The 26,805-nt window shown below is 72.9% G+C and overlaps 6 protein-coding genes across 6 annotated transcripts in view; 4 read left to right on the top strand and 2 right to left on the bottom strand.

Moving 5' to 3' along the window:
- Positions 1 to 4,674, top strand: part of AURANDRAFT_71111 (hypothetical protein) — a gene marked incomplete at both ends in the record, with an annotated part of 5,320 nt that extends 646 nt beyond the window's left edge. Inside the window, 3 exons of the mRNA XM_009037085.1 lie at positions 105 to 773; positions 902 to 1,150; positions 2,154 to 4,674. Coding sequence (XP_009035333.1) covers positions 105 to 773; positions 902 to 1,150; positions 2,154 to 4,672 — 3,437 coding nt within the window. The remainder of the gene's footprint in view (positions 1 to 104; positions 774 to 901; positions 1,151 to 2,153) is intronic.
- A 1,905-nt stretch (positions 4,675 to 6,579) lies between these two features.
- Positions 6,580 to 7,333, top strand: AURANDRAFT_3938 (hypothetical protein; the record flags this gene model as incomplete). The annotated part of the gene is made up of 4 exons (XM_009036499.1): positions 6,580 to 6,721; positions 6,773 to 6,870; positions 6,929 to 7,039; positions 7,082 to 7,333. Coding segments are annotated over 4 exons (603 nt in total), but the record flags the coding sequence as incomplete, so codon positions are not given.
- Positions 7,334 to 9,613: 2,280 nt separating this feature from the next.
- On the top strand, positions 9,614 to 10,780 carry AURANDRAFT_23034 (hypothetical protein; the record flags this gene model as incomplete). The annotated part of the gene is made up of 1 exon (XM_009037086.1): positions 9,614 to 10,780. The coding sequence occupies one exon, from the start codon at positions 9,614 to 9,616 to the stop codon at positions 10,778 to 10,780; it is 1,167 nt and encodes a 388-aa protein (XP_009035334.1).
- A 3,031-nt stretch (positions 10,781 to 13,811) lies between these two features.
- On the bottom strand, positions 13,812 to 14,441 carry AURANDRAFT_13972 (hypothetical protein; the record flags this gene model as incomplete). Its single annotated transcript, XM_009036571.1, has 1 exon — positions 13,812 to 14,441. A coding segment is annotated over one exon (630 nt), but the record flags the coding sequence as incomplete, so codon positions are not given.
- Positions 14,442 to 15,012: 571 nt separating this feature from the next.
- Positions 15,013 to 17,495, bottom strand: AURANDRAFT_71110 (hypothetical protein; the record flags this gene model as incomplete). The annotated part of the gene is made up of 2 exons (XM_009036570.1): positions 15,013 to 16,409; positions 16,465 to 17,495. 2 exons carry the CDS (start codon positions 17,493 to 17,495, stop codon positions 15,029 to 15,031), a joined length of 2,412 nt encoding a protein of 803 aa, XP_009034818.1.
- Positions 17,496 to 18,063: 568 nt separating this feature from the next.
- Positions 18,064 to 20,836, top strand: AURANDRAFT_71109 (hypothetical protein; the record flags this gene model as incomplete). The annotated part of the gene is made up of 2 exons (XM_009037087.1): positions 18,064 to 18,915; positions 19,488 to 20,836. The coding sequence occupies 2 exons, from the start codon at positions 18,064 to 18,066 to the stop codon at positions 20,745 to 20,747; spliced, it is 2,112 nt and encodes a 703-aa protein (XP_009035335.1).
- Positions 20,837 to 26,805: the final 5,969 nt, after the last annotated feature.

Genomic DNA, 26,805 nt, shown 5'->3' with positions numbered 1-26,805 from the left:
GGCTGCGGCACGTGCGCTGGGGCCCCGGCGGCGTCGCGGTCCGCGTCGGCGGCGGCGCCGCGGCGCGAGGCGGCGTAAACGTCGCCGCGGCGTCCTGCGCCGAGGACGTCGCCGGCGCGGCGCGGGTCGCGCTGGGCGCGCCGTCCGCGGACGTCGACGACCTCGCGCGGCGGCGCGCGGCGGCGCCGCGCGCCGGCGGCGCGCGGCCGCTCGCGACGCGCGCCGTCGCCGCGCGGTACCGCGTCGAAGTCGTCGGCGCCTGGGGCGCGGCGCTGGCCGACGACCTGGCGGACACGCCCCTGGGCGCGCTCTGCGCCTCCCTCGACGCCGCCGTCGGCTGCGATTTGCTGCGACGCGACGCGTTCCTCGACGCCGCGCCCCTCGACGCCGCGGGTCTCGGCCGGCTCCTCGAAGAGGCGCGCGGCGACGAGCCGGCGCCGCGGGGCGCGCGCCTCGTGCGCTTCCTCGTCCTCGCCGCGCCGGCCAACGCCACGGTCGGCGGCCGCCGCGCGCTCGCGGCGGACCCGCGCGGCGCGGGCGCGGACGCGGGCGGCGTCGTGCTGTCGAGCGGCGGCGGGGACGACGCGCTGCGCACCTGCGCGGCCATGCTCCGCGCGCTCCTCGGCCTCGCGCCGGGCGGCGCGCTCTCGGACCTCGAGGCCGCCGCGCTCGCCGCCGCGAACGCCGAGGCCGGCCTGTCGGCCGCGCGCAGGGCAGGACAAGAGAGCGACATTCCCAACTTCAAAGGCTCCGATCTCGGCCGTTTTCCACTCGTTTCGGCTGATCTTTGGACGAGCGATCATCTCTCGGAACGGTCTCGAAGCGTGGATGCTTTTTTCGGAACGCGCGCGCGCGGAACACTCACGTTGAAGCGACGTTGAATCACCCTTGTCCTGCCCAGGCCGCGCGCGACGCGTTCGCCGCGCTCGCGCGCGTCGGTGCGCTCGCGCGGCCCACGGACGCGGCCGCCGGCGCCCTCGCGGACGTCGAGCGCGCCGCGAACGCGACGGACGTCGCCGGCGTCGCGGCCCTCGCCCGGGCCGCGGAGCGGCGCCTCGAGGACGCGCTCGCCGACCCGGCGCTCGCGCTGCCCCAGCACATGCCCTGGGAGCACCTCGCCGCGGTCTACGCGCCCATCGTCGCGCCCCTCGTCGCGCCCCTGGCCTACGGCCTCTACGAGGAGGCTACCCGCTACCGCCGGCTCGCGGCCAAGCGCAAGCGAGACTAGGTCAGGCGCCGCTCTTTCTCCGGTGACTCCCGCGGGGGGTCGGTCCGCGACCGCCGTGCGACGGGCGGGCGCGGCGTCATGGCGCGGGGAGCCGCCGGACCGGCGGCGCGCGCGGCTCTAGCACGCGGCCTCGGCGCCGGCCTCGCAGAGCGCGGCCTTGATCTCCTTGGCGGACTCGGGGTCGTTGCGCGCGGTCTTGCCGTTGAGCTTCATCGTCGGCACGGAGAGGATCCTCTTCGAGCGCGCGGCGATGTCGACCATGAGCGACTTGACGAGGGCCTCGTCCTTTGCGCAGGCCTCGATTGCCGCGTCGTCGACGCCGGCCTTGGCCGCGCAGCTCGCGCGCGTGCCCGCGACGCACGTGCCTTCGATGCGGCCCGCGTAGCAGCCGAGGAACGCGCTCTGGTTGAGCAGGGGCTCGCCGGTGCAGCCGTCGTGGCAGCCCGTCACGTGGCCGAGGCAGGCTTCGACGACGTCCGCCTCGCAGCAGGCCTTGCTCTCGCCTTCGCACTTGCTCGGGTCGAAGCGCGTGCCGTCGGGAATCGGGTTGTGGGTGAAGTTGACCTGAGCCGCGATGTCAGGACCGAGAGCGGCGGCGAGGCCGCGCTTCTCGTCCTGACAGCCCCCTCACCAGACGTGGCTGAAGATCTCCATCGTGACCTACGGCGATGAGTTGAGTGCGTCGAAGCTTTTCCAACGACACGCCGCAGGGCGCACGAGCTCCGCCGAGGCGGAGGCGAGGGCGAGCAGCGTGAGGAGGCGCGCCATAGTATGCTCTGCGACGCTGCGACTGCTGAATTCGTCCGTTATGGTTTTCAGTGAAGCGACGTTGCCTTGAGAGAGCGCGCTAGTTATGGGAGACGACGCTGCCCCCCACGGGGGGTCGCGGCCCGGGACGCAGCACAGTTCCCGGCCCGGGTCGCAGCGCCACGCGATCCGGAACTGGGACCCGAACGGCGCCGACGCCCAGTTCCTGAGCAACTTCCTGGACCGCTGGGACAAGATCGCGCGCCAGCGCGAGCTCATGGCGGGCTGGTCGACGTGGCTCGAACTGCTGCGGACCTACCGGAAGCTCAAGGAGCGGCGGGAGCGCATGCAGATGCACGCGTCCTTCTTCGGCCTGCTCCGGGAGCACGCGCCCGGGGGCCGCGTCGCGAGCGTCGTCGAGTCGATGGTCACGTGGGTCAACTACACGGGCGTCTTCGGCGACATCGGCCGCGAGGCGAAGAAGCTCTTGTGCCAGAACATGCGCCTGCGCACGTACCGCACGGGGGACCTGCTCTGGCTCCAGGGCGACCGCGCGCACCACTACTTCCTCCTCCACGCGGGCCTCGTGCGGCTCTACCGCCACAGCACGCCGTCCATGCTCCAGGACGCGCGGCTGCTCCTGGGCAAGAGCCGCAAGGTGCCCCTGCGCCGCGCCGTCTACGGCGCCGAGGAGGTCCGCGCGCCCGCGCCCGCGCCGGCCGCCGCCGTCGAGGAGGCCGCGGCGCCGCCGCCGCCGGGCCGCGACGCGGAGGCCGCGCTGCGCGCGCGCCTCGCCGGGGTCGAGGGCGCCGTCGCCGTGCTCGACGACGCGGACGTCGGCGGCGCCGACGTCGGCGTCGACGACGCCATGCTCGCGCTCCGCCGCGGCGGGCCGCTCGAGGCCGCGGCGCCGTCGCGGCTCGAGAGCGCCGCGGCCGGCGCGCCCGCGCCCGCCGGCGCCCCGGCGCCGGCGCCCGCCCGCGCGTCACCAAAAAAAGCGAAGAAGAAGGCGCGGGCGGTCCACGAGGCGCTGCCGCCCCCGCGCGACGACGAGTCGAGCTTGGCGTCCTACGCGACGCCGGTCGACGGCGACGAGCTCGAGCACCTCGCCCTCGACTGGGACGTGCTGGGCCAGCCCATGAAGGACGTGCACCCGGGCACGGGCCTCGGCGAGGCGGCGCTCCTGCGGAACGTCGACGCCGCGGATTCGACGGGCGAGCGGTGCGCGAACTACGGCAACTCGGCCGCGTGCGCGGCGCCCTGCGTCGTCGTGTCCGTGCCGGCGGAGGTCTACGCGGCGGCCCTGCGGCCGCGGCACCTCGAGCTCGTGGAACACCTCGCCAAGGTCGAGTTCCTGCGGAGCATCCCCGTCTTCGGGCGGTGGCCGCCGGAGCGCGTCGGCCAGCTCGCGGCCGCGTGCGCCGTCGTCGAGCTCGCGACGGGCGAGGTCGCCTGCCGGCGCGGCGACAAGGTCGGCCGCCTCTGCTTCGTGCGGCGCGGCGAGCTCGGGCTGTCCGCGCGCCTCGACGGCGCGCTGCCCGGCGCGACGAAGACGGCCCCGTCGAAGACCGCGGAGCTCAGCCGCTGCGGGCCGGGCTGCTGCCTCGGCGATCTCGAGGTGCTCGAGGGCCTGCCGACCTACCTCTGCACGGCGCGGGCGGCGATGACGACGGTCGTCTACGCCGTCGCCCGCCGCGACTTCGAGCGGTGCGTGCTCCACAACCCGCACAGCCAGGGCACGAAGCAGACCGTCGCGGCGCTGCGGCGCGCCGTCGAGGCGCGCAAGGACTTCCACGCCTACCGGGCCCTGGTGGAGCTCCAGCGGCTGACGGGCCAGAAGGGCCTCGGGGCTTTGGACGCGCCCGCGGAGCACCCGTACGTGTGCTCCGAGTTCGAGGCCGCGCTGGCCTCGAAGATCGAGGCGACCTTCGAGCGCGTCTGGGACCGGTCGCCGGCGGAGGCGCTCTCGAAGGCGCGCACGGCGCTGGCGCTGCGGCCGGCGGCGCTGCCCGGCGGCGCGTCGCGGACGGGCGTGCTCCGGGTCTTGGAGGCCGCCGTGCCGGCCGCGGCCGACGACCCCTTCGGCGCGGACGCGGCCGCGTCGCCGGCGAAGCCCGCGCCCGTGTCGCCCTACGCCCAGCGCGTCCTGTCGCCGTCCAAGGGCGGGCGGCGGCGCCGCGTCCTCGACGACGACGACGACGACGACGCGACGGACGGCGCGCCGCCGCCGCCGACCGCGGCGCAGTCGGCGCTCGCGCTGGCGATGACGTCGCCCTTCGACCCGAACGCGCCGCCCCGGCCCCGGGCCGAGGTGATCTCCCTGGCGACGAAGAACCTGCCGACGCCCGCGGCGCAGCGCGCGACGTACCGCCACAGCGTCACGGAGATGCGCTTCCACCTCCAGCACGACTCCGTCCGCGACCTCAAGGGCCACCTCGCCCGCGCGCCCAAGGCCAAGGGCCAGCCCCGGTCCCTGGCGAAGCTCATCGGCAAGCCCTCGCTCACGGACGAGCCCGAGACGCGCCTCGCGCACTCGACGCTCTCCCGCCTCTCGGCGATCCCGGCGAAGCAGCGCGCGGTCATGCACACGGACGAGCTCCTGCGCATCGCCACGGAGATCCTGACGCCCCTGGTCAAGGAGAAGCAGAGCCGCGACGACGCGCGGCGCGGGCTCGTGCGGCGCTAGTAAGCGCCAAAAAATTACGAGTGCGAGGAAGCGTCTACTTGGAATTCGACTCAAAAAATTACGAGTGCAGGTGCGCGCACCACTCGCAGCTCGCCTTGCCCTCGTCGTGGCAGGCGCAGCTGCAGCCGCCGTCGTAGGTCACCGCCCCGGCCCAGTACGCGTCGCTGTTGATGTCCACGGCCTTGGGGCACGCGGCCGGCGGCTCGACCGCCGGCGCCGCGCCGTCCGCCGGCCGCAGCGCGTGGTCGGCCGCGTCCGGCCGCCGGCCCCCGTCGCAGGCGCGGAGGTAGGACGCCGCGTCGACGATGGCGACGCCGAGCTTCGCGGCCTTGCGCACGCGCTGCGTCCGCCGCTCGACGGCGCCGGGCGTCGCGAGCAGCACGGCGACCTTCTTGTGCACCGTGGCCGAGTACTTGCCGCCGAGCGCCGCGCACCGCGCCGCGACGTCGGCGAAGCTGAAGCCATTCGCGCTGTGACCCTCCGCGTCGGACGCGCCGGCGGCCGCGCCGCCGTCGACCGCGCCGCCGTCGACCGCGCCGGCGGCCGCGCCGCCGTCGCGCTCCGCGTCGACGGACACCGAGAACAGCACGCCGCCGAGGGGGCCCGCCGTCGCGTCGCCGCTTCCGCCTTTGCGCGCGCGCTTCTTGCGCGACGCGTTCGTGGCGGGTGCGGCGCGTTTCGACGTCGCACGCGCGGCGTCGACTGCCGGAGACGGCCTCGAGGCACACATCATGCTGTCTGTCGCCTCGTTGAATTATCAACATGCAGTGCAACATCTCTCAAGCAGCCCGGGCCGAAGCAACGATGGCGCCCACATTTACAGCGAGCTCGCACCAGTAAAAGCAGCATGCTCGCCTTCAACAGCAGCGACGCGCCGCCGCCGGCGCCCCCGCGGCCGACGCTGACGGAGAAGTCCTTCGGCGACGACGACGCCGAGGCCGGTGCACCCTACTACGAGCGCAGCCTGCAGGTCGACGCGGCGGCCCGGCAGCGGCGCTACGACGACGAGGACGCGGCGTCGGCGCGGCTCGCGGGCGGCGCGGCGGCGCTCGCCTGCGTCTTCGTCGTCGGCGGCGTCGCCCTGTCGTTCCGCGGCGCGTACGCGGCGCGACGCTTCGACCGGTCTGCGAGCGCGGGCCACCAGGGCGGGAAAAGAGTGCTCCAAGTTCGCTTCAACATGAGTGTTTCGCGCGCGCGCGTGCCGGAAAACATCCACGCGTCGAGAGCGCTCCGAGAGATGATCGCTCGTCCAAAAATTAGCCGAAACGAGTGGAAGACGACCGAGAGAGGAGCCTCCAAAGTTGGGAATTTCGCACTCTTTTCCTCCCAGGCGGGCCACGCGCTGCTCGCGGCGGCGCTGCTCGGCGCGCTGGGCGCCTGCGGCGCCTGCGTCGTCGCGTGCTGCGGCGCGCTGGGGCCGGCGCTGGACGACGGCGGGCCCGTCGAGGAGCCCGCCTGGTACTTTCGGCGGCGGTCCGCGCGGCGGCTCCGGCGCGACGCGCGCGGCGCGCTGCGACGCGTCTCGCGGGACGACGGCGAGGAGGAGCTCGCGCCCGGCGGCGGCGAGGACGACGTCGAGCGCGCGCTGCGGCGCCGCGAGGGCCGGGAGCGGGACGTCGAGGCGAAGCGGCGCGGCGCGGACCGGGCCGCGGCCGACGCGGCCATGCAGGCCACGCTCGCGGCCATGGAGGCGCCGCCGAAGGAGGACGGCGCCCGGTGGTGGTGGCCCTTCGATGGCGCGGCCGACGAGAAGAAGCGCGACGCGAAGCAACCGGCGCTGCCGGAGCTCGCGGCGGAGACGACGGCGTCGATCCGCGCGCGCTTCGAGCGCCCCCGCGCCTTCGTCGTGCGCGTCCGCGGCGGCGTCCGCGGCCGCCTCGAGACCTTTCTGTAACCGCGATCTCCCCGGTAGGTCGACGACCGCCACGGCCTCCGCGAGGTGCGGGCCCAGGTCGACCGCGTCCTCGCCGTCGTCCGGCCCGGCGACGAGGCCGTCGTGCTCGTCGAGTCGCCCGGCGGCGAGGTCTCGGCCGTCGGCGCCGTCGCGGGCCAGATCCGGCGTCCCGGGGCCGCGGGGGACGTCGACCGGGAGAACTCATCGCGCGTCGTAGGCCAGATCGCGCGCCTGCGCCGCGCGACGCGCGCGACGGCCTGCGTCGACGCCATCGCCGCGAGCGGCGGCTACATGGCCGCCGTCGTCGCCCACGAGGTCCCGCGCCGGCGCGACGCGCGCCCGGGACGCCGTCCAACGCCGCCGCTCCCGCCAGGTCCGCGCGGCGCCCTTCGCGCTCGTCGGCTCCGTGGGCGTCGTGTCCTACGTGCCCAACGTGCAGCGGCTCTGCGAGCGGAGCGAGATCGACGTCCACGCGCGGACCGGCGTCGCGGCCCCTCGACGTTCCACGACTCGCGCCCTCGCGCAGGTGCTCACGGCGGGGAGCGACAAGCGCACCGTCGACGTCGTCGGCGTCGTCACGCCCGAGGACGAGCGCAAGGCGCGCGAGGAGCTGCGGCTGATCCACGATGTTTTCAAGTCGCACTGCGTCAAGTACCGCCCGCGCCTCGCCGACGACATCGACTCGCTCGCGTCCGGCGCGGCGTGGCTCGGCGCGCACGCGCTCTCGCTCGGCCTCGTCGACGCCGTCGACACGTCCGACGACTACCTGGCGCGGCTGGAGCGGGCCGCCGGCGTCCCGCGAGGGTTTGGTCGGCGAAACCGCGCTCTCGGTAGGCGGACGCGCGACTTCGAGGTCTTCGACGTCGTCCGCGAGAAGCCCAAGGGCCCCCTGACGAAGGCGCTGTTCGGCGGCGACGAGGACGACGTCCTCGCCGCCGCGCCGACGGCCGCGTCGCTCCGGGGGGCGTTCCCGCGGCTCCTCTGCGCGCCCCTGGCCGCGGGGCTCCGCTGGCGCCGCGCGCTGCGGCAGGCGCTCAGCGGGCCCGCGGTCGCCGAGGCGGTCGTGGCGGCGCGGACGCCGTTCCTCGCGGCGCGGCCGGGGGCGTTCGCCGCGTAAGAGGCGCCGCTGAGGCGCCGCTGGCACCTCGCAAGAGGCGCCGCTGGCACCTCAGAGTCGACGTCCGCGCCGCGTGAGAGGCGCCACTGGCACCTGAGGCGCCGCTGGCACCTCGTAAGAGGCGCCACTGGCACCTGAGGCCGCGTAAGAGACGCCACTGGCACCTCGTAAGAGGCGCCACTGGCACCTCTCCGCCGTCGGTTAGTGGCGTCACCACGGCAATTGACCAGGTAAATTCGTAAGAGGCGCTCAGCCGGGCTGGCCACTGGCAGCCTGTTGCTCCTCGAAAAAGTTACAGGATCGCGTCCCCGGCGATGATGATGATCTCTTCGCCGTGGCGCGCGCCGCCCTTGCCGCCCCGGAGGTCGAAGAGCGACTCCGACACGAGGCGCGTGATCTCCCGCAGCTCGTACTCGTTGAGGTTCGTGAGCACGCGGAACTCGAAGACGCCCGCCAGCTCCGACGCGAACGTCGAGTGGTCCGCGGCGAGCGTCAGCACGAGCCGCGTCGGCGTGCCCGCGCAGATGTAGACGCCCTCCCACTCGCCCACGAGCGAGTCGTCCTCCCAGGACCCGTCCGGCGACGAGTCCTCGTTGCGCTGCAGCGTGAAGCGGCTGCACGCGTCCATGACCGCGCCGTCCTCGTCCGTGATCTCGCCCGTGAGCGTGCAGTTATCTTCGAAGGTGCCCTTGAGCCCGACGGAGATCCAGCCCGGCGGCTGGTCGACCCACTCGCCGGCGACGAGCTCGAAGTCGCCGGCCTCGCTCGGCAGGTGGCCGTAGACGTAGAACGCGCCGCCGATGGCCTCGTCCGCGTCCTCGCTCTCGAGGCCCTGCTTGAGGTGCTGCTGCACGAGACCGAGCAGCCGCTCGCGCCAGCTCGCGCTGGCCTGGGTCGATTCCGGCGCGGCGATGGGGCTCTTGTTGTTGACGAAGGCGCAGGACGGGCCGGTCAAAGAGGTGCAGAGCTGCGCACTCGCGTGTCTGAGGAGGAGGGTGAGGAGCGCGACGACGGTGCGCATGGAGTGTTGTCGGTGTGCTATATCGATCGATGCACCATGTCGATGCCACAGTCGCTCTCGCCGGGGGACGGGCCCCTGCGCGACGGTCCGGCCCCGGGACGGGGGGCGGGGACGGCGGGCACGGGGGTTCCGGCACGGTAAATGCGCTCAGGGCACGCGGCCCGGCACGGGCCCGGCACGCGGCACGGCACTCGGCACGGGCCCCCGGGCACGGGCCGGGCACGGGCCACGCGGCCCGGCACGGGCCCGGCACTCGGCACGGGCCCCGGGCACGGGCCGGGCACGGGCCGGGGAGGCCCGGCACGGGCCCGGCACGGGGCCCCGGGCACGGCCCGGGCACGGGCCGGGGACGTGGCCGGGGACCGCGGCACGCACCGTCGCGCAGGGGCCCCTCGGGGGGGGGGTCTTTGGATTTCAGCGCCGCGCTCGACGCGGGCCTCGGGACTGATCTATGCGGCGCGGGGGTGCGCGTGTCTTGCACGTTGCTAGCTTGGGATGCGTCTGGGCAGCGGACGGTGAGGCGGGCGGTCGCCGCCATTCTTCCCACGCACGTCAGTGGGTCGGCTGGAGCGACGAGCTGCCAATAAGACCTCTCGATCCGAGCCTTGTTGCGCGACGCTCGCGCCGCTTCCCGCGCGACGCTCGCGCAAGCATGTCGCTTACGTGTTGCCGCCCATTGCCTCCCTCCAGCTGACAGTCCCCCAAGACTGACCAAGTAGGCTCCAAGTTGCACTCGAGCTCTTGCCCCGGCGAATATGACGCGCTGGAAGCAATCTTTGTACACGCACTGCTACCGCGTCCCCCGTAGCCGCCGTCGCAGTGTCGTATCGCTCCGCTTTCAACCGGATTCGCGGCTCCAACGCGCGCAAGACTGCTCCCACAGCGCTCCCACCAACCCACCGCAACACCCACCGTCGAAGATGGCGCGTCATTCGCCCACCGTCGCCAGGATTCGTCGCGTGACGTTCCTGGTGGCCTTCTCCGGATTCGCCGCGGCCTCGTCGGTGACCAAGGCGCCCCTGCGCCCCGCGAAGCTCGCGCTCAACGCGCCGCGCGTGTCGCCGAGCCTCCTCAACCTCGACGACACGTTCCTGAACGTGGGCGGCGAGAACGCGTGCTCGGGCCGGCTGCTCAACGCCGACGAGGAGGTGGCCCTCGCGCGCGAGGTCCAGCGGCTGCGGTCCTACGAGGACGTGCGCGCGACGCTCGGCGAGGAGCTCGGGCGGGCCGCCGAGGACGTCGGCGAGGCGGCCTGGGCGCGCGCGCTCGCGGTGTCGGCCGACGACCTCCGGGCCGCGCGGTCGCGCGGCGTCGACGCGCGGTCGACGCTCACGAGCGCGAACCTGCGCCTCGTCGTGTCCATCGCGAAGCGCTACCGCTTCTGCGGCCTCGCCCAGGAGGACCTGCTCCAGGAGGGCGCCTTTGGCCTCTCGCGCGCCGTCGAGCGCTTCGACCCCGAGCGGGGCTTCCGGTTCTCGACGTACGCGACGTTCTGGATCCGCCAGGCCGTGCTCCGGGCCTGCGCGGAGCAGAGCCGGGTCATCCGCCTCCCGGCGCACGTCCACGACCAGCTCGCGTCCATGCGCAAGGCGTCCGCGGAGCTGAGCCGGCGCCTCGGCCGCGACGCGACGGACGACGAGCTCGCGGACCACCTCGAGCTCGAGAAGCCGGAGAAGCTCGCCTTCCTCCGCAGGTGCGCCGCCCAGGACCCCTCGTCCCTCGACGAGAAGCACGCCATCCACGCGGGCCGCGGCTCGTCCGTCGGCGGCGGCGGCGCGGCGGGCGCGACGACGATCGCCGAGTCGCTGAGCGACGACACAATCCTCGTGCCCGACGAGTTCGTCGCCGAGGCGGCGAGCCGCGAGTACGTCGGCGATTTGCTCGCCACCGTGTGCAACGACCGCGAGCGCGACGTCCTCGGCATGCGCTTCGGCCTCTACGGCAACGCGCCCATCAGCAAGACGAAGATCGCGGAGCGCCTCGCCGTCTCCCGCGAGCGCGTCCGCCAGATCGAGGTCCGCGCGCTCACGAAGCTGCGCCAGACGCACAGAGCGAACCGCAACGAGGAGTACGCCCGGTCCCGGTGATCCCCGCGCGCGGCCGCCGCGGCCCCGTATAACGAGTTTGTCGATAGCGCGCACCGGCGCGAAAGGGGCGCCCGCGGTCTCGCCGCCGCCGGTGGACGAGCGGCGTGCGACGACGGAGCGGCGGCGCGCGGGCCGTCTTCTTCATCGTCTTTTACGCGGGGGTCCCCGCGCCTCGGGGCTGGCTCACGCCTTGCGCATGGCGGCCAACGTCGCCTCGAGCTCGGCGACGGACTGCTTGCGCACGTCGAGGGGGGTCGGCTCGCCGCGGAGCTTGTACTGGCCCTCGACGCGGCCGAGGAGCTCGTGCCGCCTCTTGGCCGCGTCGAGGCGCGCGGACGCCTCCGCGCTCATGCCCGGGTACGCCTTGGCCTTGGCCGCGGCGTCGGCTTTCGCCTTGGCGTCCGCGGCGGCTTTCGCGTCGGCGGCGGCTTTCGCGTCGGCGGCGGCTTTGGCCTTGGTCGCGGCGTCGGCTTTCGCCTTGGCGTCGGCTTTCGCCTTGGCGTCCGCGGCGGCCTTGGCGTCCGCGGCGGCCTTGGCGTCCGCGGCGGCCTTGGCCTGCTTGGCCTGCGCCGCGGCCTTGGCGTCGGCCGCGGCCTTGGCGTCGGCCGCGGCCTTGGCGTCGGCCGAAGCTTTGGCGTCGGCCGAAGCTTTGGCGTCGGCCGCGGCTTTGTCTTTGGCCGGCGGCGGCGCCTTGGTCTTGGCGCGCTGGGCCTTGAGCGCCGCCAATTCGGCCGCGGGGTCTTTCGTCGGCGCCTTCGGGTCTTTTCTCGACGCCTTCGCGGGCGCGGGCGCGGCGACGTAGGCCAGGGCCTTGGCGACCGGCCCCGCGAGGCCCGTGACGACGCCGACGACGAGCGTCGCGCGGGCCAGGGCCTCGTTCGCCTCCGGCGCCGCGGCGACGGCGGCGGCCCCGCCGATCGGGTCGCCCGCCTTGCCCGTGAGCAGGTGCATGAGCAGGGCGATGGCCGCGGCGCCTTTCGCCTTGACGCCTTCGAGCAAGGCGATCTCCGGGGCCTTGGGCTTCGCCTCCGTCTGCGCCGCCGGCGCCGCGGCGACGGCGGCGGCCCCGGCGGGCTTCGGATCGGCCGTGCCCGTGAGCAGGTGCATGGTATTGGCGACGGCCGCGATGCCGAGCGCCTTGACGAATGGAAGAACGTTGGCGTCGCCCTGGGCCTTGGGTTTCGCGTCGATGGCGGCCATCTTGCCGTACATCCGCTGCTGCTTCCGGAACTCGGCCTCCGGCATGCCGAGCTTCGGCGTCCTGCCCAACTTCGCGTACATCTCCGTGCGGCCCGAGCTGCTTCCGTACCCCGCGAGACTCTCCCGGAGCGCCGCGCGGCGCTGCTCGCCGCTCATCTGCTTGCGGGCCGCTTCGGCGGCCTCCTTCGCCGCCTTCTTGTCCTCCCGCTCCGTCGCCAGGCTTGTGCGGTCCGGCTTCGCGAGGCGCAAGGGCCCGAGAGCGCCGGCCATCGTCGCGAGCACCGCTAGGAGCACGGGAAGGCGCGCCATCGGCAATGTGACGATTGTCGATCGGAATCAGGTGCAACCAAAAGGTCAACCAAAGCTTCAACCGACGGCTGCGTGCAGCCGCCGACTCGGAGAAGCCGACGCACTCGCCGCGGACGAGGCGCGTCTCCCCACCGCGAACCCGAGGAGCCGCGCGTCCCCCCAAGGCCGCGCGGCACCGCCGGAAGAAATCACCGCGGCGAACCCAGCGAGACCGAGCCCAAAAGCACCTTGGAACTTTCCATCTTACTCCAGCTACTGCCCGGCCGAGAAGCCGCCGGGAAGATGGGCGCGGCCGCCGGGCGGTGCCTCGCCGTCGGCGGCGACGACGACCTCCTCCTCCTCGGCGCCGGCCGCCGCGTTGGCCGCCTCCGGGGCCGCCTCCGCCGAGGCCGCCGGGACCGCCTCCGCCGCGGGCTCCGGCGCGGCCTCCGGCGCCTCCTCCGCCGCGACCGCGGGCTCCGGCGCCTCCTCCGCCGCGGCCTCCGGCGAGGCCTCCGGCTTCGCCTCCGCCGCGGCCGCGGGCTCCGGAGCCTCGGGCGCGGCCGCCTCCGCGGGCGCGGCCGCCTCCGCGGGCGCGGGCTCCGGCGCCGCGGCGGGCTCCGGCGCCTTGGCCGGCTTCGCGGGCGCGGCCTCGGCCGCGTTGGCCAGCGGACGGCCTTGCGCTCCTTGGGCGCCGCGGGCGCGGCGACGGCCGCGCCCGCGGCCTTGGGCGCGCCCGCGGCGACGGCCGCGGCCCCGACGGCGGCCCCGCCGACGGCGGCGGCCCCGACGGGCGTCGCGTCGGCCACCTTCCTGCCCGTGATCCGGCGGAAGAAGTTGGCGCGTTTCGCCTTGAAGGCCTCCTCCTGGACGTCGCCCCGGACCTTGCCGTGCACCCGCTTCGCCTCCAGCTGCGCCTCGGTGACGGCCATCTTCCCGTACATCTGCTGCTGCTTCTGGAACTCGGCCTCCGGCATGCCGAGCTTCTTCGTCCGGGCCATCTTCGCGTAGAACTGCGCGCGGCCCGAGGCGCTGTCGTACTGCGCCATCTTGTCCTTGAGCGCCTTGCTGCGCTCCTCGGCGCTCATCTTCTTGCGGGCCGCCGCTTCCTCCTTCTTCTTCGCCTTCTCCGCGTCCTCCTCCTCCCGCGTCGCCATCTTCGCCTGAACCCCGTCCGGCCGCGCGAACCGCATCGCGGTCGCCGACGCGAGCACCGCCGCCAAGAGAGCGATGCGACGAAGAGCCATGCTATGACGCCCGCGATCGCGCAAGTTCAATGCGCATCAACACCCCAGTCCTGCCGCGCGGCCGCGGCGCCGGGCGACGCCTCGGGCGCGACAGGACTAAGCGTGGACTAGTACTCGCCGAGGCCCCCGTCACCCGGCGCGATGTGCTCGCGGCCTCAGAGGTTGAAGTCCGGGTGCTTGCGGATGACCTTGCGGAGCGTGCCCGGCCACTCGCGGCTGCCGTCGTACGCGTAGTCCGGCGAGAGCATCATGTCGGCGTACTGGGGGCGGAGGTGGCCCTCCGTCGGGTAGAGCACGCCGCCGTTCATGCCCAGCGTGCGGACCTGGACCTCGCAGGCCTGGTTGAGGTGGTAGGCGACGAAGAACGCCTCCGCTGGGGACGCGCCGATCGCGTACATGCCGTGGTGGTTGAGGAGCATCGCGCGCTTGCCGTCGGCGAAGCCCGCGGCCAGGTTGTCCTCGAAGGACGTCTCGTAGGTGAAGTCGTAGCCCTCGCGGGACACCTGGCCGTGGAGGAAGAAGGCCGCCTGCGACACCGGCAGGAGCCCCGCCTCCATGCCCGCCACCGCCATGACGGCCGGCGGGTGGATGTGGACGACCATGGCCGCGTCGGGCCGCGCCTTGAAGATGGCGGCAGCCACGGGCAGGCAGCCCATGTTCGAGACGTCCGGCAGCGCGGGCGCGCGCGACCCGTCGGGCTCGACGAGATGCCCGTCGAAGTCGTACTTGAGCAGGTTCGACGCCGTCACCTCCTCGAAGAAGACGCCCCACTCGTGCATGAGGAACTCGTCGCGCGTCTCCGTCGTCCGCATCATGACGCACTGCGCCGCGAGGTCGTCGCCCATGCCGTAGAGGTGCAGCGCGCGGTAGACCGCCGCGAGCTCCGTGCGGTCGCGCCACTCGCGCGCCGAGACCTTGAGCGGGTTGCGCTTCGCGTGCTGCTTGCGCACGCTGTCGGGCGTGCGGTCCGCGGGCGCCTTGAGCACCTGGTTCACGCTCACGGGCACGACCAGGTCCGGGTGCGCGGCGCACTCGGCCACGGTCGTGCAGTAGGCCGTCGTCGTCGTCGCCGCCGCCGCCGCCGTGTCGTTGCCCTCGCCCATGGGGCAGCGGCCCGTCGCGCAGTCAAAGGCCGCCGCCCGGGCCAACAGGGCAGCCGCGAGGATGCGCGCCAAATTAAAGGCCATCATCTTGTGGGTTCTTCAATTTGCACCCTTCAAGGCGCTTGGTTGGACTTAACGGGTCGTGCGCCCGACTGATGCCCTTTGGCCGGGGGAGGGAGGGGAGGGAGGCCGCGGAGAAAACCAGAGCGATTAGTTGGACTGGTTATTGAAGGGGACGCGCGCCCGACGGTCTACGCCGGGACCGCCGTCGCGCTCTCCGTTCGCCTCGGGCCGCGCCGCGAACCGGAGCGAGGCGCGGCCCCGCCTGAGCCGGCGCGAGGCTCGCGACCCACGCTTCGAGCACGGGCTCGGCGACACCCATAGCCCCTCAAGAAAAAAAATCCGCCTCGTTACCGCTTCCGCCGCTTGCCGCCCTTCTTCTTGGGGCCGCGCTCCGGCGGCTCGGGCGCGGCGGCCGCGGGCTCGTCCGCGGGGTACGTGTAGAGGACCTCCGTGCGGATGACGAACTTGTTGCGGTCCGTGACCGCGGAGCCCTCGTGGATGAGGGAGCCCGTCGTCTCGCCGTGGGGGAAGAAGAGGACGGAGCCGCGGCGCGGCTGCACCGCGGTGACGGCGACGCGCGGCGCGGCGCCGTCGGCCGCGTCGGCCGCGGCGAAGAAGGCCGTCTCGCCGCCCTCGAAGTCGTCGTTGAGGTAGACGAGGCAGGTCAGCTTCGACAGGCGGTCCCCGAAGGCGTCGTAGACGTAGCGGGGCCGCTCCGGCGGGCCGCCGAGGCCCGAGCCCGGCCACGCGCCGTCGACGTGGGGCCGGTACGTGCCGCCCGCGTCGTATTTGTAGCAGCGCCAGCGCCGATTCAGGCCGGCGAGCGCGCCGACGCCGCGGCGCCGGCCCCGCGCGTCGCAGCAGTCGTCGAGCGCGGGAGGGAGGAACGGCGCGACGCGCGCGAAGAAGCCGTCGTTGAGCGCGTCGTCCGCGACGAGGACGCACGCGCGGCTCCGCAGCGAGTGGTCCGTCGTCGGCGTCGAGGCCGGCGGCGGCGGCGGCGGCGTCGCGGCGCCGTCGCCGTCGTCGGACGACGAGTCGAGGCAGCCGAACGCGCCGGACGATTTCGACTTTTCGTGCTCGAGCGCCGCGCGCTCGCGGTCGCCCAGGGGCTCGTCGCGCTCGAAGCCCAGGGCCGACGCGGCGCCGAGGAGCGCGGCGCACTCGGACGCGCTCAGCGCGTCGACGACGACGAAGCCGCCGGGCACGCCGGCGACGTCGACGCGCCGCGGCGCGGCGTCGCCGTCGAGCGCGACGGCGCCGGGCCGGCTCGCCCAGACCGTCAGGTCGTGGCGGTTCGGCGGCTGGCGCTGGGCCGCCCGCTCGCGCAGCGCGACGAAGAACGACGCGGCGACGTGCGCGTCCGAGGGCCGCGCGGCGGCCGGCGCCGCCGCCGCCTCGCGCGGCGCGGCGACGAACAAGTCGCGCGACACGACGGCGTCGCTCGGCGGCGCGCCCGCGCCCGCGCCCGACGCGACGCGGCACAGGAGCCAGAGCAGCGCCCGGCTGAGCTCCGGCGCGTCGTCGCGCGCCGCGTCGGCGTCGCGCACCCAGCGCTGGAGCGAGCCCAGCTTCACGGCCGACGCCTCGCACTGCGTCAGCGCGAAGAGGCCGTCCAGCGCCTGCCGCCAGCGCGCGTTAGTGAGATGCTCGGAGACCTCGTGGCTGAGCTGCTTGGGCGAGACCTTCTGCTTGGCGCCGGCAGCTTTCGGAGCCACCATACTCTTGCTGCGGTGCAAACTTTTGCCGTTCGATCGCCGAAAAATAGGCTCCGGCGCGTTACGACTCGGCGCAGGTCTGGGCGCCGGTGTAGCCGAGGTCGGCGGCGTCCTTCTTGCGTACGTACTGGAGGAGGTAGGCGCCGACGGAGGCGCCGTTGCGGTAGTCCGTGCCGTCCGCGTCCGCGGCGACGACGGCCGCGTCCACGGGCGTGACGCGGTCGTCGTCGAACTTGACCCAGTTGCCGTCGAGGTTCGGGTCGACGTAGGCGTAGTAGTGGCCCCCGAGGCCGCCGCCGACGTGGATGACGACCGCGTGGAGCGCGTAGGCCTCGCCGTCGTCGTCGACGCCGAACGCGGCCGCGTCGAGCTCGAAGGGCACGCGGACGCGGTTGCCCAGCTTGCGCACGCGGTCGTAGGCGTAGTCGTAGGCGAAGCGCTTGAGGTGGAGCACGAGCACGGGCGGCAGCGCGCCGAAGCGCACGCCCTTGCGCGCGTCGCACGGCCCCAGGTCCGACTTCCACCGGTTCTCGCCCGACAGCGTCTCCGGCGCCAGGTAGGCGCCCAGCGCGCCCTCGACGTCGTCGACGCCGTCGACGTCGAGGCTCACGTCCAGGAAGCGCTCCACGCGGCTCCGGCTCGGCCGCTCGCCGAGGCGCTCGGCCTCGTCGTCCGTCGCCTCGAGGTAGCTCTCCAGCGCGCCCTCGTAGAGCGTGCGCACCGTGCCCGCGACGGGCGCCTCGAGCAGCTCGCCGACGAGGATGCGCAGGTACTCCTGCGCGTCCTGCTGCTGCATGCCGCTCACGCGCAGCGACCGCGTCAGCGCGCCGGTCCGCGCCGTCGAGTTGCCGCGCAGCGTCGCGAAGACGCGCGCGAGCGCCAGCGCCGGCACCTTGGGCCGCAGGCGCGCCAGCGGGCCCCGCTTCGCCGGCGCCGGCGCGTCGTCGATGACCGCCGACCGGAGCTTGGGCACGTGGTAGAGCGTCTGGAGCAGGCTGTTCAGATAGCACGTGTTGCCCTGGTTCCGCAGGCCGCCGAACTGGGCGCGGCCCGCGGCGCCGGCGACGCAGAGAGCGGCGTAAAGGACGGCGCGCATGCTTGGGCTGGAAGATCCGCGATTTTAGAGATTGAGGCGCACCATCATCGACAGGATTTGCCGATTTTGCCGAGCCGATTTCTTGCCACAAGCATGGACGCCTCCTTTGCAAGCTCTTAGCCGACAACCAGCCCGTTCCAAGCCGCAAAAAATGGCTTTGGCAGCCCCTCCGACGACGCGCGCCCTGCGGCGCGTCGTGGTGACCGGCATCGGCTGCGTCTCGCCCGTCGGCGCCACGGCTCCGGAGACCTGGGCCGGCGTCCTCGCCGGCGCGTCGAACGCGCGGCGCCTGACCTTCGGCGGCAGGGAGTACCTCGCGGCGCCGGCGCACGAGGGCGCGGCGATCCCCCGCGCGCGCGACCGGAGCCGCTTCATCAACCTCGCGGTCGCCGCGGCCGCCGAGGCCGTCGCCGACGCGGGCTCGACCGCGCTGGCCGTCGCGCCGGAGCGGCGCGGCGTCTGCGTCGCGTCGGGCATCGGCTCCCTCGGCGACGCGGTCGGCGCCGCGGAAACGCTCGCGGCGGGCAGGAAGCTGTCGCCCTACTTCGTGCCGCGGCTCCTCGCGAACATGGCCGCCGGCGCGGTCGCGGTCGACCACGGCTGCCGCGGCCCGCTGACGACGTCCGCCGCGGCCTGCGCCGCCGGCGCCATGTCCATCGGCGAGGCCTACCGCTTGATCGAGGCGGGCCGCGCGGACGTGGTGCTCTGCGGCGGCGCGGAGTCGACCGTCGACGAGGCGGCCGTCGCGGGCTTCGCGCGGCTCCGCGCGCTCAGTAGCTACGCGGGCGACCCGGCCAAAGCGTCGCGGCCCTTCGACGAAGCCCGCGCGGGCTTCGTGCTCGCCGAGGGCGCCGCCGTGCTCGTGCTCGAGGACCTCGAGACCGCGGCGGCGCGCGGCGCGCGCGCCTACGCGGAGGTCCGGGGCTTCGGGCTCTCGGCGGACGCGCACCACGCGACGGCGCCGCGGCCCGACGGCTCCGGCGCGCTCGCCGCCATGGTCGAGGCCCTGCGGGGGTCGAACCTCGCCTTCGACGACGTCGGCTACGTCAACGCGCACGCGGCGTCGACGCCGCTCGGCGACGCCGCCGAGGCCGCCGCGATCGCCGCGGCGTTCGCCGGCCGCGAACACGACCCCGTCCTCGTCTCCTCGACCAAGGGCGCCACGGGCCACCTCCTCGGCGCCGCGGGCGCCCTCGAGGCGGCCATCACGGCCCTCGCGCTCCGCGACGGCGTCGCCCCGAGGACCGCGAACCTCGAGAACCCGCTGCCCGTCGGCGGCGCGCTGCGGCTGCTGCGGGACAACGAGCCCGCGGCCCTCGCCTGCGCCCTCTCGAACAGCTTCGGCTTCGGCGGCACGAACGCGTCCCTCCTCCTCGCGCGGCCGCCGGCGGACCTCGTCGACGCGCGCGGCGCCGAGGCGGTGGGTTAAGCCAATGAAAGGAGGGCTTCGCCACGCGGCTTGGACCAGTCGAGCTGGAAGGAGATCTCCGCGGCGGCCGCCATCTACGACGAGCCGGGGTACGTAGCGCAGTCCGAAGACTACATCTGACACACTGCTTGTCCGTCTAGAAGACCTCGAAGAGCTTCCCGTACAGGTCACAGAACATGGCGGCGCTCGAAGAGGAGGACAAGGAGCCCGAGGCGCCGACGTTTTCGTGGATGCCCGCCGACTGCGTTCCCATGGCCGACGGCGAGTACGACGCCATCGTCATGGGCACGGGCCTGAAGGAGTGCATCATGTCCGGCCTTTTGTCGACCATGGGGAAGAAGGCGCGGCGCCGGCGTCCCGCCTTTTTTTTTCTCCGGTCTCCGCGCGGCGCGGCGGCGGAGCGCGGCCGCGGCGGTTTCCGGGCGGCCGCGCGGCGCCGCCGCGGGAGCCGGACCGAAACCGCGCCGCGCCGGGGCGTCGCGTATCGCCGCCGTTTCGAAAGCCGACGCGTTCCCGCGAATTTTCGCCGCCGCTTCGAAAACCGACGCGTGCCCGCGCCCTAGGTCCTGCACGTGGACCGGAACCAGTACTACGGCGCCGACAGCGCGTCGCTGAACCTGTCGAACTTGTTCGCCAAGTTCAACGGCGGCAAGCAGCCCGAGGACCGCTTCTTCGAGATCCTCGGCCAGAACCGGGACTACAACATCGACCTCATCCCCAAGTGCATCATGGCCTGCGGCAAGCTCGTCAAGATCCTGCTCCACACCAAGGTCACGCGCTACTTGGAGTTCAAGAGCCTCGACGCGTCCTACGTCTACCGCAGCGGCAAGGTCTACAAGGTGCCGGCGACGGGCGGCGAGGCGCTGAGCTCGTCGCTGCTGGGCCTCTTCGAGAAGCGGCGCTTCCGCCAGTTCCTCGTCTACCTCCAGGGCTACGACAAGGACAAGCCGGAGACGCACAAGGGCAAGGACCTCACGGTCATGACCATGCAGCAGCTCTACGACTACTTCAGCCTCGAGAAGCTCACGCAGGAGTTCGTGGGCCACGCGATGGCGCTCCAGACCGACGACTCCTACCTGTCCAAGCCCGCGCTGCCGACGGTCATGGCGATCCACCTCTACGTCTACTCGCTCGACCGCTACGGCACGTCGCCCTACATCTACCCCATGTACGGCCTCGGCGGCCTGCCCGAGGGCTTCTCGCGGCTCTGCGCCATCCACGGCGGCACGTTCATGCTCAACCGGTCCGTCGACGAGGTGCTCTTCGGCGCCGACGGCAAGGCCTGGGGCATCAAGGGCGGCAACGAGGTCGCCAAGGCGCCCCTGATCCTCGGCGACCCGTCCTACTTTGCGAAGCACGGCAAGTGCGCGTGTACGGGCAAGGTCGCGCGGTCCATCTGCTTCCTCAACCACCCGATCCCGAACACGAACAACGCGGAGTCGCTCCAGATCATCATCCCGGCCGCGCAGCTCAAGCGCAAGAACGACATCTACATCGTCCTCGTGTCCAACTCGCACCAGGTCGCCGCGCCGGGCAAGTACGTCGCCATCTGCTCGACGACGGCCGAGACGGCGGACCCCATCAAGGAGCTCCAGCCCGCGCTCGCGCTCCTCGGGCCCATCATGACCAAGTTCGACGACTGCGTCGAGCTCTACGAGCCCACGGCCGACGGCACCGCCGACAACTGCTTCATCTCCAAGTCCTTCGACGCGACGTCCCACTTCGAGAGCTCGTCCGCGGACGTCCTCTCCCTCTACAAGCGCATCACGGGCGCGGACCTCGACCTCAACATCAACGCGGACAGCACGAAGGGCGACTACTGAGCCGGCGTATTTTCGGCGGCGCGCCGTCCGCTCGCGCGCCGCGCGGCGCGCTCCCCCCGTTGTCCCCCGTAAAGACGGCGCTGCAACATAACATATCCCGCCGGCGGGATATGTCAAGTGGTGTTTCAAACTTTAAGTTAACAAATCCTGCCGGCGGGATATGTTAAACACGAAGGGCGCGGCGCGGCGGACCGCGCGTGTCCGGGATGATGTCCCGGCCGGCGCGGGCACGTCAGAGTTCGGCGAAGAGGACGACGCCGACGCGGCCCAGCGCCGCGGGTCCCGCGCCCGCGCCGCGGAGCCGGAACGCGCGCGCGCCGTCGAGCCAGGCCGAGACCGCCGCGGGCCAGGCGGCGACGTCGAGGCCCAGGCCCACGTAGCGCCCCGCGTAGAACAGCGCCGCCGCGACGCAGGCCGCGTAGATGTGGTACTTTTTGTCCTCGAGCCAGACCTGGAAGATCGCCGAGGGGTCGCCCTGCTTCGCGGCGACGCGGCACCACCGCTCCATCATCGCCTCCACGCGGTCCTCGCTGAGGTGCGGCGTGAGGCCCTTCATGAACAGCATGGCGACGCAGTAGATGCCCATCTGGTGGTCCTGCTCCGCGGCGAGCGTGATCCAGTAGACGGCCTCTCGGAACGTGTCCTCGACCTTGTCGCGCGTCACGCCCGCGTTGAAGCGGCCGCGCTCCGCGTCGTGGTAGAGTTCGGCGCCGAGGTTGCACTGGGCCTGGGCGCAGCCCTTCTTCGCGGCCTCGTGCCAGACGGCCATGGCCTCGTAGAGGTCCTGCTTCGTGCCCCGGCCCTTGGTCATGAGGTAGCCGAGCGACGTCGCGGCCTGGAGGCTGCCCCGCTTCGCGGCTCTGCGGTAGAACTTGACGGCCTTCCGGTCGTCCTGCTCCCCCAGCAGGCCGTCGCGGTGCGCCGTCGCGAGGACGTTCAGCGCCTCGGGCACGTCCTTGCGCGCGAGGCGCTCGAGCCGCGCGAGCGACGCGGCGTGGTCCTTCGGCGGCGGCGCGTCGCAGAGCGGGCACGGGTCGCGGTAGACGCGCTCGTGGCAGTCGAGGCAGACGATGCGGCAGCAGCAGAGCCGCAGCTTGCGGAGCGAGTTCACGTCCCAGGCCGCGCGGCACACGGGGCACTCGCTGCCCTCGACCGGCGTCCGCGCGGCGCTCGCGAGCGCGCCGCGGCGGCCCCTGGGCACGGCCGGGCCCGCGACGCTGGCCTTCTTCGACTCGAGCTCCGCCTCCTTGCGCTCGCGCGCGGCCTCGTCCCGCGCCTTGATCCGCGCGCGGATGTCGTCGACCGCGGACCGCGGCGCGGGGCCGAAGACGGGCGCCGGCGCCTCCGGCTCCGCGGCCTTCTTCTTCTCGGCCTGGATCTTCTTGCACACCGCGCGGTGGCCCCGCTCCTTCCAGTCCTTGCGCTGGCAGTCGAGATCACAGTATTGCGTGATACCGCAAGGACAATTGAGCTTCGCCTTCTCGCCGCAGACCGAGCAACTCGCGCGGAGCGCGCGCGCTTTCCTCCGCGCGTTCACTTCCTCGTACTCCTTCTTCTTCGCGCGCCAGTCGTGGCCGTCGGCGTTAGACATGGGTTGACGACCCGGGCGCGGGCGTTGTTTCTCACGTCGAGGTCGGCGACCGCGCGACGGGCCGCGTGTCCGAGGCGTGGCGCGGCGCCGTCGACGAGGCCGTTTGCGAATCCGGCGAGCGTCGGCTGTTCACGCGATCGACGACCCGGAATTTCGCGTCGGGGGAGCTATCGACGCTCAGAGGTTGTCTTATGGCGCTTCTCTTGCTTTGTGCTCAGCACACATCTGTGGACTTTCACGAGATTATCCTGGCCCTCCCGAGAGGCCTCAGAGGCCTCCTCCAGAAGGGGGGTTCGCGGGGTACCTCGGCGAACCGAGCTAGCCGGCGGCGCAAGGTCGCCGACTAACCGCCGCAGCAGAAGTCGGTCGTGAGGGTGGCGAGGGCGGCACGGTCCGCGAGGCGGCGCGCGCCGTCCTCGAGTCGGCGGGAGAGGGATCGCGTGGCGGTCTTCCAAGAGCCGTCGGCGAACTTGAAGCCGGAGATCAGGTAGCGCGCGCGAGTACTCGCGGCGGTGGTGCTCCACTCGCGGTGGAGCTCGTTGCTGAGCTGGGGCCTCGCCTGGTCAGGACTCCGCAGCCCAGCTCTTCGGCGAGCTTTGGGCGCTTGTGGACATTCCTCGCGTCATCGTCTTACGCGATTTCGACCCGCCGCTGCCGTATAACCAGACCCAACGATGCTCGACGCGGACCCGAGCGCGCTCCTCCTCGCGCCGCTCGCGCTGAGCCTCGACAACGAGTTGGGTGCGACATACCTCAAGATGTACGCCGCTTTGGCGCCGGTCGCCAAGGAGCGCGTCCTCGGGCTCGACGACTGGCCGGAAATGCGCCCCGTCGTCGGCGGGCTCGCGAAGCCGCTCGACCGCGCGTGCCGTGCGGCGGACGAGCGCGTGCGGGCGATCTGCGACGAGCACGCGGGCGCCCCGCGTCCGCGACGACTCGTCCGGAACCGTCGCTCGTCGTCGTCTCGCGCGGCCTAAAAGAGGCGAACCTGCAGGCGACGCGCGTCGACCGCATGCTCCAGGCGCACGAGGCGCGCCTCGCGTCCCTGCCCGGGGGCGATCTGCGCGAGCGCGGCCGCGGCGCCGCCGCGCTTCCGGGAGCGGACAAGCCCCCGACGGACGACGAATCGGAGGAGGAGGACGAGGAGGAGGACGCGGCGCGGCCCTGGGGCACGTACCATGGCGCCGGCGTCGAAGTCTAAAGCGGGATGCCGACGAAACCTCGCAGGTCCCCCGCGGCGGAAGCGAGCGGGTCGCGCGAGCCGTGGGCGCTCGAGGACGCGCCGCGCCCCGCCGCGGCGGACGACGACGATGGCGGCGCGCGCGTGCCGAAGCGCCGCCGGGTCCCGGAGCCGCGCGCGCCGTCGACGGCCGACTCCGACTCGCGACGGTACGAGGACGGCGAGGACGACGACTCCGCGCGAGCCCGCGCCTTCTTCTCGTCGCTCGGTGTTCATCTCATCACGCAGGAGCCGCCCCTGCGCTTCGACGAGTGGTACCCCACGATCTCCCAGGAAAGCCGCAAGGGCCCCTCGAACAAGCTCGCGCGCCGCGGCGTCGCGCCGGCGTCGCCGGCGTCGCCGCAATTCGCGCCGCGGCGCCCGCCCGCGTCGCAGCCCCGCGAGGAGTACGAGTTCGACGACGACGGCGTGCAGGACTCGGGCCTCGTCAGCCTCCCGCGGCCGGCGCGCGCCGGCTGGAGCCGCAAGACCGCCTTCTACGACACGTAGGCCCCGCGCCACTTCGGCCTTTGAGCGCGGTACCGGACGGCCTTTAAGAGCGGTACCGGACGGAGAGGACGCGGTAGTGCGCCGCGTGGCGCGTCTCGTTCTCCGCGCCCGTCGCGCCGGACGCCGAGGAGAGGAGGTCGTAGCGCTCCTCGGAGACGTCCGCGCCGTCCGCGAGGAGCGCGGCCGCGAGGTCGTAGAGCGTCGAGCGCGTCGTCGGCGCCACGATCAACCCCAGCTTCGGCCGCAGCCTCGCGAGGTAGCGCGCGAGCGCCTGGGCGTGGTCCGCCAGGTAGGCGATGTCCGCGCCGAGGACGACGTCCGGCGCCGCGCCCGGCGCCGGCCGCTCCGCGTAGTCGAGCGTCGCCGCGCGGAGGCCCGAGGCGCCGGCGCGGTCCGCGTTCAGCCGCAGGTGGTCGACGACGTCGGGCAGCGCGTCCGTCGCGGTCACGGTCGCGCGGGGGAGGCGCCGGCTCACGTCGACGGAGGGGAGGCCGAGGCCCGCGCCGAGCTCCAGCACGGACCCGTCGGGCGCGACGCTCGCCTTCGCCCGCAGGTAGAGCGCGAGCACGAGGCTCGACTCCCAGAGCCGGTCGCCGACGACGTTGTAGTCGCGCTCGAGGAGCTCGTACGCGTCGCCTCCGCCGAAGTCGAAGCGCCGCGCGCCCGGGAGCGCCTCGACGTCGACGCGCCCGAGCGCCGCCCGCGCGGCGACGTCCCCCGCGGCCACCGTCTCCGGCAGGTTCCCGTCCCAGGCGGCGGGCGTCGCGCAGCGCGCGCCCGCGCCCGCCGCCTCGCCCGGCGCGGCGGCGACGACCTCGTAGCGCGTCGCGGCCCAGCTGTCGGGGCTCGCGGCGAGCAGCAGCTGGGGCGCCTGCTGCGCGACGGCGAGCGCCTGCGCCTGCGCGAGCGCCAGGTAGAGGCGCAGCGGCACGGTGCGCATGTCCGCGCGGCACCGGCGGCGGAGCGTCGCCTCGGCGCCCCTGCACCAGCCGCGGAGTCGCTGAGAGAGCGGAAACGCGCGGATTTTTTACTGCGCGACGTCTGGGAGGTGCGAGCACGAGCTCGCGGACCGCGGAGTACTGCACGACTGAGAGGCGTTCTTCGCGAGTTCTGGCCTCCAGAGACGGTCGATCTCGACTGCACGGCAACATCAATAGAGCCGCAACGTGCCGTCGCGCAAAAGAAAAAAAGCAAAGCACCCTAAGGAGGCGATCAGCACGTGAAGGTCTCCGTGGCCGTGGCGCCGTACTGGTTGACGATGAGGAGCGTGCCCTCGCTGGGGATGTCGGCCGAGGACACGTCGACCGTCTGCGGGCGCCAGTGCGCCGCGAAGTCGAAGTCGCCCTTGGTCTGGAGCGTCCCCGCGGCGTCGTAGATCTTGTAGGTGCCGGACGTCTCCGAGGGCGACTTGTGCGTGTCGTGGGCCGTGAAGGACAGCGTCGACGCCTCGACGCAGGAGACGGAGTACGCGATGGGGTACTCGTAGAAGCGCTCGACGGAGTACGCGTACCAGCTCTCGTCGTCGATGGAGCACTCGTCGTCGGCGCAGGACCGGTCGCTGTAGAACTTGGCCTCGAAGGCGACCTCCGAGTCCGTCGTGACCTCGACGATCGCGCTGTCGTAGAGGTCCGCGGCCGTGTAGTACTCGGACTGCCACCACGTCGCGATGTAGTTGCCCGTGGGCACGAGGTCGTTGTCGCCGCCGACCTTGGTGTAGGTGCCCGTGGCGTATTCGAAGACGATCTCCGCGGACATGGCGTCCTCGTCGACCTGGACGACGAGCAGGCGCGAGCCCGCGGTCTCGTGGTCGTAGTTGTTGTCGAAGAGCGCGTACTGGTCCTCGCCGATGTACTCGGCGTTGTGCTGGCCCTTCCAGTAGGAGTGGCCCGCGGCGTAGGTGTAGCCGTCGAGGTCCGTCAGCGAGAACTCGCCGTCGTCGCCGCCGAGCTCCCAGACGAGCTCGCCCGTCTTCGCCTTGCCCTTGATGATGGAGTTCGTCAGGCGGCTGGAGAAGATGGCGTACTCGTCGTCGGCGAGGACCTGGACGTGGTTCAGGTCCTCGACGGTGCTGGGCACGTCGAGGGCCAGCGTGACCTCGCCGCTGTCGACGTTCGCGCGGCGGTACTCCGTGTCCTTGGGGTACCAGATCGCGCTGCCGTCCGTCGTCGATCGCTGGACGTCGTGGATGTCGACGGCGGCGTCGCAGAGCTCCTCGTAGTCGCCCGTCTTCCAGTCCATCTTGTAGGCGTTGCCGCCGAACTTCATCTGCTTGGCGCCCGCGAAGACGAGGTAGTCGTCGTTCCAGTTCTTGAGCCCCGCGGCGCGGCCGACCTCGCCGTCGATCTTCAGGGGCACGATGGTCTTGATGACGCCCTTCATGGACATGATGATGAACCAGGACGCGGAGCAGGCGTCGTCGTCCTCGTTGTAGACCATGTTGTACGCGATGTAGCCCTTGGCCGCGGCCGCGCCGATCTCGCCCTCGAGGAGGTCGCTGCGGTACCGGACCTCGATCTTCGACGGCACGAGGTAGTTGAGCCGCGCGTCCTTGACGGCGTAGCAGTCGGCCACGTTCTCCGTGTCCGCGACCCAGGCGCAGACCTTGTCGTAGGCCAGCAGGTCGTCGCGCGTGAGCGTCGTCGTCGTGTAGGCGCTCGACGCGTCGTCCAAGGCGAAGAGGGCGCCGATGCCGCGCGGCACGCCGGTGACGCGCAGGCCCACGACGGCGAGGCTCACGC

Source organism: Aureococcus anophagefferens, assembly GCF_000186865.1.
Source record: "Aureococcus anophagefferens unplaced genomic scaffold AURANscaffold_5, whole genome shotgun sequence".
Classification (NCBI taxonomy): Eukaryota; class Pelagophyceae; order Pelagomonadales; family Pelagomonadaceae; genus Aureococcus; species Aureococcus anophagefferens.
The sequence above is the reverse complement of the archived record's forward strand: the minus strand, read 5'-3'. Positions and strand labels throughout refer to the sequence as shown.